The sequence below is a fragment of the Macaca thibetana genome, chromosome X (genome assembly GCF_024542745.1).
Source record: "Macaca thibetana thibetana isolate TM-01 chromosome X, ASM2454274v1, whole genome shotgun sequence".
Lineage (NCBI taxonomy): Eukaryota > Metazoa > Chordata > Mammalia > Primates > Cercopithecidae > Macaca > Macaca thibetana.
This window is the reverse complement of record NC_065598.1, coordinates 2339199-2354026: the sequence shown is the minus strand read 5'-3', so window position 1 is coordinate 2354026 and position 14828 is coordinate 2339199. Positions and strand designations below refer to the sequence as shown.

At 42.3% G+C, this 14828-nt stretch overlaps 1 protein-coding gene across 12 annotated transcripts in view; it reads right to left on the bottom strand.

Moving 5' to 3' along the window:
* Positions 1 to 409: 409 nt before the first annotated feature.
* Positions 410 to 14828, bottom strand: part of LOC126946412 (glycogenin-2) — a 53625-nt gene continuing 39206 nt past the window's right edge. For 2 of the 12 annotated variants that reach the window (XM_050776656.1, XM_050776658.1), the window contains exons 10-11: positions 7661 to 7765; positions 5296 to 6382 (exon numbers count right to left, since the gene is read on the bottom strand). In XM_050776656.1, the coding sequence (XP_050632613.1) occupies positions 6056 to 6382; positions 7661 to 7765 (432 nt within the window). In that variant the 3' untranslated portion in view covers positions 5296 to 6055. Of the gene's footprint in view, positions 2231 to 5294; positions 6383 to 6998; positions 7076 to 7660; positions 7766 to 14828 lie in introns of those variants that run through there. The other 10 variants (XM_050776659.1, XM_050776657.1, XM_050776665.1 and 7 more) reach the window with 8 other exon arrangements.

The following is a 14828-nucleotide window of genomic DNA, read 5'->3' as shown; positions in this document are numbered from 1 at the left end:
CTCACTCTGTCACCCTGGCTAGAGTATGGTGGCACGATCTCCGCTCTCTGCAACCTCTGCCTCCCTGGCTCAAGCAACTCTTGTGCCTCAGCCTCCTCAGTAGCTGGGATTACAGACATGTGCCATCATGCCCAGCTAATTTTTTTGTGTTTTTGGTAGAGACGGGCTCTTACCATGTTGCCCAGGCTGGTCTTGAACTCCTGGCCACAAGTGATCCACCTATTTCAGCCTCCCAAAGTGCTGGCATCACAGGAGTGAGCCACCACGCCCAGCCCAATGCTTACTATTTTCAAAACAAAATACAATAGAAAAGGCCGAAAATGAAATAGAAAGGCCCTGCCCTTGGTTTAATGTAAAATATAACTCTGATATCGCAGGAAACAGGCAGACACACTGGAAGGAGACCACATGGCTGTTTTTTAACATTTTAATTTAAACGTGTCAGCATTTGTCCAAATGAGATGATACAGGCTAGAATGCATGGCAGAATTCCAGACTGCACTCACTCCATGAGCCAACTCATCACTGCCTGGGAACATGAATTCTGGTCCTCAGAGAAGCTGACATTTTTTCCCTGAACATTCCTGTGGTCTCCCTCTGAAAGCCAATGACCATCCAACCCTGACTCACCTGAGACTGTAGTCATATGGCTATTTTAAATGAACCCCTGAAATATCCTATGAACATCGCCCTCTGAGACTGAAGATTATTAACCAACCACAAGGAAAGAGAAACAGCCCCTCCATCACATCTTGCACAAAAAAAATGCCACCACTAATGCCATAAATTCAGGTAGGTTCCTCTATCCAAAGGCTAAACTGCTTCAGGTGACCTAAAAAGTGGCCACTCCTCTCCACGTAAACACATCCAGCTGACACAGGCTAGAATCGAGTTCTCCCACAACCTTCCTATCCCATCTCTAATTTACTCTCTGCTTTTCCCTGGGATGTGCATGATAAATAAACCTTCCAAACACTTCAAAATCGCACTTTCCTCTCTTTATTACAACGACGCCCATTTTTAAGGACACTCTCGGTGGCCCCCGACAGCCACCTGTTGAGATACACAGCATACTGTGCCCATTGAATGAAGATACTTCTGACAATGAGGCTTTCTCGTGGAATAAAGTGTCCCATCTCATAAAACTGAGAATTCTCTGGAAAGAGCTGAGTGGAAATGACTTTGAGGAGCGCAGTGATTCACTAAGTTATTAAGAACTGAGGTAGTGAGGGTAGAGACCAAGCCAAGAGCAGTCAAAGGTGGACTGACTGCACCCTGACTTTTGTCATCAAGCAGAGAGCATCTCTAGATCCTGTTATCCTGAGCAAGTTGTTGCTCTAAATCGTTTGGGGACAAGCCCTTGATTCTTCTCAACCAGCAAGTGAATCGGTTTAGATCCCCTAAGCCACCTGCATCCCCCAAGCCACCTACAACCTTTCTTCCCTAAGTCCACAAGTAGAATTTCTGTCAACGCTCTAGGAAGTCCTGTTAGGATTTAAAGCAGAGAGACCACATCCGGGGCGTTTCTCGGATACGCTTCGCCAAGTCCAAATGAGAGTCAAAGTCACCATGTCTGAATGTTTCCTTAGCCCTACAGAAACGGATCTCCTTGGCAAAGCCTCAGAGGTGCTAAATACGTATATTAGTGTTGTTAGCTTAGTAATGGGAGGAAATTTGCAGTGAGGTTTAATTCTAAATAGGGTGGGTCTCATGGCACCTGTACAACACAGCTCCAGCGTACTTCAGAGGTCTTTCGGGCAACAGCAGACACCACCATCAAGGGTCTACTAGAATTTTATTACTGCTCACTTTTGCCAACAGGTTCAAGGGTAGAAGTGACCTCTGAAGAAAGCCCAGAAGGCATTGGTGGAGGGGTTGGGGCGAGGGGCATTAAGGTGGATTTCTATACTCTACGTTTTTTGTGTGAGGCACTCAAATGGATTAAGCATAAATAGAGGCACAAGGTTCAACAGCGTTTTCCTTTGAAAGGACCAGAGGAGATCTCCACGCAAGAGGATCACCCAACAGGACATTGTCTAACTATACACAACGCCCACCAGCTGCCGGATTACTGCAGGAACCGGTCCAGCTTCTCCTGGATGCGGGCAAACGCGTCCTTCCCCATGTAGTCGATACGGCCTTCCTCCCACTTCCTCCTCTCTTCCTCTGGGCTCAATTCCTTCACCTTCTCTTCGATGGAGATCTGGGAAACAGAGACGGCCAGGTCGACCTAGGGAAGATAATCAGTGGGAGATGGTTTTTGCAGCTGTCCGTTATGGAGGGAAAGACTCTGCTAAAACCATCCAGTGTGGGTTCTGCAAAGACGCATCTCAGTTCTCTAAAAGAGACTGCGAATCACTAGCACTTTGTTTTTAACGAGACAGGGTCTCACTCTGTCGTCCAGGCTGGAGTGCAGTGGTGCAGTCATAGCTCACTGCAGCCTCGACCTCCTGGGCTCAAGAGATCCTCCCACCTCTGCCGCCTCAGTAGCTGGGACTACAGTACACATCACCATGCCCAGCTAATTTTTGTATTTTTTGCACAGATGGGGTCTCATTATGTTGCGCAGGGTGGTCTTGAATTCCTGGGCTCAAGCAATCCTCTTGCCTTGGCCTCCCAATGAGCTGGGATTGCAGGCGTGAGCCTGCACACCCAGCAGCACTTTTCTTTTGAGCTAAATACACACTAGCTTTAGTTTAATATGCTTAGAAGATAATTTTTTTGCTTAAGTTTTCTTGAAATTTTTTTTTTTTTTTTTTTTTTTTTTTTGAGACAGAGTCTCGCTCTGTCGCCCAGGCTGGAGTGCAGTGGCCGGATCTCAGCTCACTGCAAGCTCCGCCTCCCGGGTCTACGCCATTCTCCGGCCTCAGCCTCCCGAGTAGCTGGGACTACAGGCACCCGCCACCTCACCTGGCTAGTTTTTTGTATTTTTTTAGTAGAGACGGGGTTTCACCGTATTAGCCAGGCTGGTCTCGATCTCCTGACCTTGTGATCCGCCCGTCTCGGCCTCCCAAAGTGCTGGGATTACAGGCTTGAGCCACCGCGCCCGGCCGTTTTCTTGAAATTTTATAAAATGTAATTGTATGTGTTCTTTTTCCTGAATTGTTTTCATTTCTAGCCACTAAACCATTTTAAACACACACACTACTTAGTACTGTCACCCACCAAAACTTCTGTTTTGTATGACAGTGAATAACCAAACTACGTTAAATGAAAAAAAAAAAAACTCACCTCACGTAAGTAAAGCCTATAATAATTTGGACTGCTTGGCAAAGGAATTTAAATAATAATTCTGATAGTTTTTTCAATGCAGAGTTTCTCCCTTCTTAAGGGACATACGAAAAAATAGATGAATATGCAAGCATGTAACAACACACACACACACACACACACACACACACACACACACACACTTTTGTTTGGCTTTCAGATGAGTCAACAAAAAGAATAAATACGTTTGCTTTAGACACTTCTTACCAAGAACTAGAAAAAGACTTTTAAAAATTTAAAGATGGTAACAATAATAGACACACACATCTATCTATCTATCTATCATCTATCTCATCTACCAACCATTTATTATCTATCATCTGTCTCATCTATCTACCTATGTTCTATCTATCCACTCATCCATCCATCCATCTGTCCATCCATTCTATTTATCAATAAATCATATCATCTATCACTCCATCGTCTATCTACCTATTTATCTATCTGTGATCTCTACCTATGTACTTTCTATCACTCTATCTATCCATCTATGCATCCATCCATCCATCTATCCATTCTATCTATCATCTATCACTCTATCATTTATCTGTTTATCTAAAATCTCTCTCTCTCTCTCTATCACTCTATCATTCATTTATCTATCATCTCTATTTATCTACTACCTATCATTTATCTCTTCTATATCTATGTATCTATTATCTAGATGTGAGGATGAATGGATATATAGATGAGATAGATGACAAATAGAAAACATATAGATAGCTGGGTGTGGTGGTTCACGTCTGTAATCCCAGCACTTTGGGAGGCCGAGGCGGGTGGATCAATTGAGGTCAGGAGTTCGAGACCAACCTGGCCAACATGGTGAAACCCCATCTCTACTAAAAATACAAAAATTAGCCAGGCTTGGTCATGGGCGACTGTAGTCCCCGCTACTCGGGAGGCTGAGTCAGGAGAATCACTTGAACCTGGGAAGCGGAGGTTGCAGTAAGCTGAGATCGCACCACTGCACTCCAGAATGGGCGACAGAGTGAGACTCCATCAAAAAAAAAGAAAAAGAAAAAAAAAGAAAACAGATAAGAGGTAGATAGATAGATACATGATATGTATAGAGATAGATATATAGAAAGATATATTTGAGTTTTTACACCATGAGTATATACTACTTTCTTCTCTAATTACTTGCCACAGTGTTTTTAAAAGGTTTTTACATATAAGATTCTGCCTTCCACACTCATTCCCATATATTTATTTTATTTAAAGACAGCTATCCTGTTGATTAAGGTGATAGCAAGAGTTAACAAATACATTTAAAAGTCCACTTCAGGATACTGCAGCATTTCTCCCCTCTAAGGCACTTGCATTATAGATCTATTCAGTTCCTGAGAATGAAATGTTTCTGGAATTAACAGGACCTACAGCACCCAACCCCATACTAGTTTTCAAGACAAAATAGCACAGTGATTGTGACATTTCTGCTAACAAGAGATGAGTATCCAAGAAAACAACAAGCTGCTCCAATGTGATGAATTAGGGTATTATACAAGATACTAAATAAAGGTCCCCTAGAGGACAGTGTGGACACACAGGAGAAGAAGGTCAAAGTGCCCCAGTTTAGCAAATCAATGACTGAAATTTTCCTCATCTTTATGAGCCAAGCACTAACTAGGGCTTTCCCTAGACCACTCTCCTTTTTAATACCCCTCCTTCCAATTCTGTGAGGCGGGCAGCCCAGCCTCCACCTCATGAGCACTGAAGCAAAGTAGTGAACTCAGGCTGGGCGCGGTGGCTCATGCCTGTAATCCCAGCACTTTGAGAGGCCAAAAAAGGAGGATCACGTGAGGCCAGCTGTTTGAGACCAGCCTGGATAGCATAGTGAAACCCCAACTCTACAAAAAATAAAAATAAAAAATTAGCTGGTTGCAGTGGCCCATGCCTATAGTCCCATTTCCTTGGAAGGCTGAGGCAGGAGGATTGTTTAGCTATGATCATGCCACTGCACTCCAGCCTGGGCTACAGAGCAAGACCCTGTCTCTGAATAATAATAATAATAATTTATAAAAAGAAAAAGTAATGAACTCACCCAGGATCCCAAACCTATCACATGGCTGAGCTGTCCAACGTAGGTCTACCCAACCTCACACTGATGCCCTGTCACCCACTAATAACTACAGATTCAATTCATAGAGCCTCAAATGATGACCACAAGGGTGGAACATGCCGAAGGGATACATTCACATGTTTATAAGAAATCTTGACCTCAACCAATAGCTCTAGAAATTAAGTTCGAAATGCTGCATTTGAACATTAACCAAGTAAGAATGAGGAAAAAAACTTTCACATTTTCTCCAAGGGTGGCTGTCCAGGGAAGGCATTTAGCCAACAAAAACATTTATGATATAGTAGGTCACATTCTAAAGTATGCGTTCAATACCAACTTTCAGTCTAGACCTAAACCTAGCTCTAGAGCTGTATTGATTATTACTTAAAGACCAAATGGCATTATTAGATCATGCTTAAAGAGAAAGAGAAAACGTTAGCAACTGCTTTCATTAAATGCATTCATGGAGAGAATGTAGTTGAAGATGAGAACATCTCTAAGAGGAAGGAACAGAAAGCATGCATCTCTCATTTCACCCCGAAAGAAGAAATCATTTGCATGCCCCATTTGGATTCGAACATTTGCATGCCCCACTCCCTCCAATTTTCAGCTTTTAATCTCTTCATTTCAGAAAATGGATTGCTATGCATTAATTACCATAGTCCCTCAGCTTCCCTCCTGATCACTTTTGCAGAACAGTTTTTAAAGAGAGAAAAGGTGTGATGATCAGACTTGAAGATGGCAAAAGAGAGTCAGCCGATCACCCCAGGCAAACGCCAGAGAGAAGACAGAAGAATCAGAGGCAGGGGAAGAGGAAAGTCGATTCTTATCTTTTGTTAAATGAGGCTGAAAAATTAACAGCTGTTGTGTGCATGCAGTTGACCTCAGTGACGGTAGATGGCCCCCACCGGGAGCCTTGGGCAAGGGGAAGAATTTGGATACCACCTCCAGTGCATCCTGCAGACTGGGGTCCCTGATGGTCTCAGCAGGGAGTTCCTGGCTTGGTTCAAAGGTTTCCTCGGATGGGAGACTTTCGACTTTATTTGCTGGCTGCTAAAACATAACCATTCAATCATTAGTCTGCGGTGGGCTGCAGGGAACTGTAGCTCTAATCTAAATGACGAAGAACTCTTTATCCTGGGGTAAAATAAAATCAAATTATTGGGTTGAGGCCAGGCGTGGTGGCTCATGCCTGTAATCCCAGCATTTTAGAAGGCCAAGGCAGGAGGATTGCCTGAGCCCAGGAGTTCAAGACCAGCCTCAGCAAAATAGCAAGAACCCATCTTTATTATAATTAACTTTTTTTTTTTTTGGATACGGAGTCTCGCTCTGTTGCCCAGGCTGGAGTACAGTGGCGTGATCTCAGCTCACTGCAAGCTCCGCCTCCCGAGTTCATGCCATTCTCCTGCCTCGGCCTCCCGAGTAGCTGGGACTACAGGCGCCTGCCACCACGCTCAGCTAATTTTTTATATTTTTAGTAGAGACGGGGTTTCACTGTGTTAGCCAGGATGGTCTCGATCTCCTGACCTTATGATCCACCCACCTCGGCCTCCCAAAGTGCCGGAATTACAGGCGTGAGCCACCGCACCTGGCCCTATAATTAACTTTTTTAAAAAAATTAATGGGCTGCGCTCGATCTTTTTTTCTGGGAATGCTAAAAATAGCTCACCTTCTCTCCCCTCACTTTTTCTGAGCCATCCACTACGTCTCAGACAAGAGGAGATGCTACAAGTTCTTATGCAATTCCTGAAAGTTAAATTTTCAGAGAGAGATTTGACTTGTTTATACCAAATGCCTACAGAAGCATTTTACTAAGATAGTCTCTCTGAGAGTTTTAAAAAAAAGGGGGGTGTCCATAAAGCCACTTTTCTGATGATATATGGCAATAAAAGCCCAGATTCATAAGGGTAAATTTAGGGACAAAAAGAATTAAAATAAAATCCATAGTCACGGAATACTGGTTTTAGACATGGTGCAAGTCCTATCAAAAGTTTAAAAAAATTAATGGAGACATAGATGACATCTTGATGCTATATCTTTTTCTTACTAATTTTTTTTAAGCAAAGTGGAAGAGAATAACAAAATGACCAAAAAGAAACGCCCACAGTAAGTTCGAAAAGACAGCCAGATTCCTTATCCAGCTGCATAATAGAGAAATAGACTAATTACAACACAACTTATTCCAGGTGGGAGAACCCATTCAAAAAAGAAAATGGGAGGAATTTTTAAAAGCATATGGCCCCCACTGGTATGTAATGGTGATAGACACTGTGAGAAAATAACAAGCAACAAGAGAGCTGGCCATGTGTAGGTCATATAGATGAGGAATACCAAGGTGGTTTCAGTCTCTGTGAAGTCTGCAAGCTGAGGGGAAGGCTGGGACAGTGGGTCACAGGTTATCACGGCAGGAGTCTCAATTTCAGGACAATCTATCATCTGTTATAAAGAAAGAGCAAAGGCAAGTTAAGTCAAACCTTCGTGCAAATAAATGCAACTTAATTGAAAACACCCACTCTATTTTTTTCTGCCTCCATGGTGCAAATACAACTTGATACGGGATAGGTCTGGGGCAAGGTGACACGCTCACCAATACCTGTCTTCGTTTCTTCTTCTTCTTCTCGGGCTAATGTCCAAGTGCATTTTGTGATCTCCTTGCACCTGGACAGGACCATGGAAGTGATTCTCACAAGCAGATTGAGTGAATGCGAGGAGGTGATGTGAGTCACCTCTGGGCTGGGCAATGACAGGAATAAGATATCCCTATCCTCTCTTCTTCCACCAGCCAGGTGAAAAACAAGATCCCTCCACCCTCTCTGAACTGGGCCTCCATAAGAAAATAAAACCAAACACAGAACAAATCAGGTGACTCTTCTCTCAACTCTCCCAAGGATGGTCCATATCTAACACCATTCTAGATGTGGAGGAGATAACTTAATGCATTATGTACAATGGCTGCCATCAGCAACAGTGCCTAATCCTCCCAAGGAGTCTCACTTGAGAAGAGCTGCCCTAGAAGGTGGTGCACAATAGGAGCATCCTGGATCCCTGAAAGACTGCATGGAGTAGAGGATACCTTGGCCACCCCAACTGGCTGTGATACAAATGAGAAATAAACTTTTACATATTTGGGGGCTGTTTGTTATAGCAGCTAGCCTACCTTGACAAATACAGGGTCAAGAAGCAAACCTGTGTCCAAACACTGGGGCCTCCATCAGGTCAGGTCACAAAGCAGTTAGCTTAATGAGTGTGAGCAACAGAGATCACAGAATACTGACATCCTCATTGAAAACACACTGTGGAATTCTTGGGGGTGGATAGGGTTGAGCCTCAACATGAGCCCCTGTTGGCTGCACCAGGCCAACTTAAGAGAATTGTAATCCTTCAAATGCAGACTCCCAGGCCATGGTCCCAGAGATTTTGAGTGATGTCAGCTGGGGTGGAGATCAGTCACTTGGATACTCAGCTCCCAAATTTCTGATCCTAGCATTCCCTTTTAGGAGAATGTCCAGTTCATTCTCCTAATTGAGGCATGAATGTATGCATTTCACAGGTGTTTATGGAGCGGTAGGTAGTGAAGATTAAACAGTGGCCTATACAGATACGATCTGCACCTTCATGAAGCTTACTGTCAAAGAAGACAGAAAATCAACAAATAACAAATATAAAATGGTAAGCCATGAGAAATTCTAGGAAAGAAAATGGTTATCAATTCTAGGAAAGAAAATGTTATCAAGAAACCTCACCTGGTCTAAAGGGGGAGACACTCCTGGAGGAGTAATACCTAAAATGAAGCCTGAAGGACGAGTAGAAGCCAATGATGTAGAATGACTGGAAATGCAGTAAGAAGAAGAACATGCTGAAAAATGCATGTGAAAGCAGATCAGCATGTGCAATGCCCTAAGGCAAAGGAACAGAAGCACAGAAATAGAAAAAAGGTATAAAAACTGGACACCCCCCAAAGTCATTATTAGTGGGATTTAGTGAAACTTTAAGATGTAAAAGAGAACACTGTAATCATGAACGTTTTAAAAAATTTGACCATTTTAACTCATAATCACGAAAGTGCAATTTATTTTATTTATTTATTTATTTATTTATTTATTTATTTATTTATTTACTTTTGAGACAGAGTCACCCAGGCTGGAGTGCAGTGGTGCAATCTCGGCTCACTGCAACCTCTGCCTCCCGGGTTCAAGTGATTATCCTGCCTCAGCCTCCCGAGTAGCTGAGATTACAGGCACGCATCACCAAACCCAGCTAATTTTTTTGTGTATTTTTCATAGAGACGGGGTTTCACCATGTTGGCCAGTCTGGTCTTGAACTCCTGACCTCAAGTGATCTGCCTGCCTCGGCCTCCCAAAGTACTGGGATTACAAGTGAGAGTCACCATGCCCAACCTATGAAAGCGCAATTTAAATAACTCACAGAGGAATAGAGTGGAACAGTAGTTGCCAGGGGCCGGTGTGGGGAGCTTAGAATGAAGATAAGTTAGTGAAGGAATGAATATGAAGTTTTAGTTATACAAGATAAGTAAGTTTTGGGGATCTAACGTACAGCATGGTGACCACAGATCACAATATAGGATTGTATACTTAAAATTTGCTATGAGAGTAGATCTTACATGTTCTCATTACCAAGAACGGCAGCAGGGAGAGGAGGGGGAGGAGGAGGAGGAGGAGGAGGAGGGGGAGGAGGCGGAGGAGGAGAAAACAGCATTTATGTGAGGTGATGAAAATGTTAATTAGCTTGATGCAGTGATTGTTTCACAATGTACACATACAACAAAGCATCAAATTCTACTCCTTAAATACATACCAATTTTCATTTGTCAGTGGTACCTCAATACAGCTGGAGAGAAATTTTTAAAAATTGACATTAAATAAAATATGGGCTTCTTCTTTCAGATCTCAGCTATGTATGTAAAATCCAAACATAAAATTAAGTTCTAAGAATTATGGTGTAATACAAAATTCTAAGTTGTCAAAGACATCAGAAAACCATGATAACAGGACTCCTTTTTTAGTAGATGCTCATGGCTGGGTGCTGAATGACACTCATAAGCTTCTCAGCCATGATTCCTTTTAATCCCCACAGCCCTATGAGGCAGACAGGTTGAGCCTTCCCTCTTACTGCTGCAAAGTTTAATCTGTAGACAGAGATACTGTCCAACATACGAGAGCACACGAGAACACACGAGAGCTAGCAAGTGAGAGAGCGGGATTTGGGTATGTGCCTCTGTGTCTGCCAAGCCTTGCCCTTCGGCTGTATGCAATGTACATGATTTTCCAGGGTCTGCAAAACACCAAAATGGGTCTTGGGAAAAAATGATGAATGCAATAACTGCATTATCATAAACCATATGAATCCCATAAAAATGAATAATTTCTTTCTTCAACCAGGGCTGGTAGAGGGATGTCCTGGATTTGAATACTGACACATCAAGGAAAAGGACCTGGAGAAATGACTCGCTGAGTCATGGGGCTTTCAGTGAGATGTCGCACAGACACTTATTGTGATGGATAAATGAAGCAGCCAGACAGGCAAAGAAGAAGTGCTCAAAACACAACTCCTTAAATTGGATTAGGGAAAATGTCAATCTGTTTCTGTAATCTAATTTCTCCCAACAATAAACATATAAATAAATTCCACGGGGCCGATCATGAAGTATAATCCTTCCTTGGAAGGGATTTAACTCCGGGTTATATGTTTGATTACAAAGGATGAAATAATGATGGACGTTCTCAGCTTGCCTTCTGCAGATGTGTTAATCTTATGAATTCAAACGAGGAAGAGAAGCAGCTCAGCCAGCCCTTGCTAATGTTTCTAATCAAGACCCACGGGCTTACTTAACAATTAATATTAACGACTGAAACATAAACCAACATTTATGAATAAATATGGCCATTATTTTTACTAGTAAAAAGTAGAAACTTCCTCCTTGCGTATCATGCAGAGAGAAATTTTAAGATGAGAATGCAGCAATCTCAAAGTCTGCTCTTAAGAACATTTTTGGCAAGCTTGTGAACGCATGAATATAAAATGTGACTTTTACAAACTGCATTTCTTTTTATCCTTAGGTAATAACTGTTCTACTGATTTAATCCCCTAAAAGCCTGACTGAAGATGGGGTCACCTTGAAAGAAGAGACTCTGAAACTGGAGGCAGGCCAGAGAAGAATTCTCAGCTCATTGGAGAGAGAGGCTGAGATATGCAGAGATGCTTAAAACGAAATGCTCTGTCTGGGAAGATGAAAGCTGAGAGAGGACATCGTAAAGGCAGAGGAGGCAGGGAATAGATAGACAACAGATACACAACGTTCCAGTACACGATCCAAGGAGATAATATTCACAGCAAAAAATGAAGCACTCCTTTGCATTATGGGCTATACATTTGTGAAGGTTATTACTGCCGGAGGTGGTAAATGCTAAAAATACAAATATATATGCATCAGTTCAGGAACTGAAATGAGATTTTTTCCACTTTCAGCAATTGGTGAAGCTGTTGTTTCACAGTAAGTCTTCTGCCAAAAATACCTAAAAAGGCTGCACAAATAATGTATATAGAATTTTTTTTTTTTTTTTTTTTTTTTTTTTTTTTGAGACATAGTCTTGCTCTGTTGCCCAGGCTGGAGTGCAGTGGCGCCACCTCGGCTCACTGCCACATGTCCCTCCTGGGTTCAAGCGATTCTCCTGCCTCGGCTTCCCGAGTAGCTGGGATTACAGGCACATGCCACCACGCCTGGCCAGTTTTCGTATTTTTAGTAGAGATGGGGTCTCACCATGTTGGCCAGGCTGGTCTCGAACTCCTGACCTCAGGTGATCTGCCTGCCTTGGCCTCACAAATTGCTGGCATTACAGGTGTGAGCCACCACACCTGGTCTAGAATTTTGTTTTTTAAGTACATCAGAGAGCTACTAAAGCAGCACAAAATTAAGAGTGAAGATGTCAGAGACAAACAGAAGAGGTAAACATTACATTTGGTACCTTACTTCCACTCAGGGCAAATAAGAGGCTGGGAAGCTGAGAAACTAAGCAGAGTTGCCAGCAGTGCTAGGAGGCTGAGGGGCCCATAACTATCAATAATCAGGACAGACGAGGGACCCCGGTACACACCACAAGCTTTTATTTGTGGCGTCGTTGAGAGGAGAACCAGAAATAGACTGGTCCTCACAAACACTGAAGCCCGATTTCCCTCCAGCTCAGCCCCAGATAGGGTCTGGGCAAACTACGTGAGGGTATGAACAAATCACATCAAATCACATGAATTAAAACAAATCCTCTTTGGGTTATGATAATATGATTCAGAGCTACACATTGTCCTTGCAATTTTTTTTCATTTACCCTGTCTGGTTGTCAATTAAAAAATTAACTATCACACAACAAGAAAAGACCAAATGAGTGAAAATCAAGAGCAAACAAAAGTAAACAACAAAACCAAACCCACCTGAAACCACCCAGATATGTAATTTATCAGACATGGACTATAATTAAATGTGAGAAATACCTTAAATAAAGTGGGGAAAAAGATAAAAATATTCAAGGTAGTATTGAAACTACGTTGATGTTAATTTGATGTTAATTTGAACTAAAAATCTGATGTTAATTTGAACTAAAAACATAATAACTGAAACTAGAATGTGGGTTTAACAACAGATTAGACATAGCCAAAGAGATCAGTTAACTAGAAAATAAGTCAGTAGACTGAAGTATGGGGAGAAAGATTGACAGAAAATGCAGATAACTGTGTCATAGATATACGGGACACAGTCAACAGTTCTACACATGCCAGTAGAGGCAGGGCGTGGTTGCTCATGCCTGTAATGCCAGGACTTTGGGAGGCTGAGGCAGGTGGATCACCTGAGGTCAGGAGTTCGAGACCAGCCTGGCCAACATGCTGAAAACCCGGCTCTATTATAAATACAAAAAATTACCCAGGTGTACTGGCGGGTGCCTGTAGTCCCAGCTACTTGGGAGGCTGAGGCAGGAGAATTGCTTGAACCCAGGAGGTGGAGGCTTCAGTGAGCCGAGATCGCACCAGTGCACTCTAGCCTGGATGACAGAGCGAGTCTCTGTCTCAAAAAATAAATTAATTTAAAAAAAAAAGTAGGGCATACTTCAACAAAAAAGTATATTATAAATAAAATAAGATGTGCTACAAACAAGAGTAAAAAAACTTGATAGCTTAAAAAAAAACTGAAGGACATCTGTGATCTTTTAATTGACTACATTTCCCTACCCCAAATACTGGAAGACAAAACACTGGAGAAGATACTAATTGCAACTTTTTCCTTAATACATTAATGTATGTGGAAAAAATTAATATTCAGCTTTACTTTTAAAAACACAGATCTGGGGCAGGCACGGTGGCTGACGCCTGTAATTTCAACACTTTGGGAGGCCGAGATGAGCAGATCACTAGAGCCCAGGAGTTTAAGACTAGCCTGGGCAACATGGTGAAACCCGTCTCTACAAAAAATACAAACTATCAGCCAGGCGTGGTGGCACCTCTTGTAGTCCCGGCTACCTGGGAGGAGGTGGGAGGATCAGTTGAGTCCAGGAGGTCAAGGCTGCAGTGAGCCCAGATCGTGCCGCTGCACTCCAGCCTGGGCAACAGAGCGAGACCCTGTCTCAAAAACAACAACAACAACAAAACCAAAACACGTCAACCTTGCCATCATTATATATACCAAAGGAGCTACTGGACTAAAGAGCTCCAGACGTACACTCAGCTTTTATGACGTTACTGCGATTTATGAAAATCACCTTTTATTTTTAAATCTGTGTTTCAGCTCCCCTAAATAAAATACCCAGAGTAACTCAGTAAACGGACAGCAGGTGACAGTGATGTTGCACAACTCATTTCAAAGACCACCTGGGGTGCGAATTAATGAAATGGAATTTCTCCTGATATCCACGGAGGATTGGTTCCAGGACCTCCTGGGGATACCAAAATCCACGGATGCTGAAGTGTCTGATACAAGATGGAATTGTGTTTGCACATAACCAATGCACATCCTCCCACAGACTTTAAATCATCTCTAGGTTAATTGCCATACCTATTACAATGCACATGCTGTGTTAATACTTGCTATGTCGTATTGTTTAGGGAATAATAACAAGAGAAAAAAGTCTGTGCATGTTCAGCGCAGATGCAATTTTGTTTTCCCCAATATTTTCGATCCAAGCTTGGTTGAATCCACAGATACGGAACCCATAGATGCGGAGGGTGAGCTATATATCAGATACCGTATAGACAGCATCCCTCCCTTTTTTTTTTAAGATGTTCAGAAATATTTATTGATTTATCCAAAGTCACAAAACTAGTATACAAAACAGCTCAAATTTTCAACTCCTTGTTCAGTGTTATTAAATATTATCTTGGAAAATGTGACAGTAATATAATAATCTCCAATCAATCAACATACCTTTTGTTAAATAGAGTTTTGTTTTGTTTTGTTTTTACTTTAGGTTCCGGGATACATGTGCAGGACGTGCAGGTG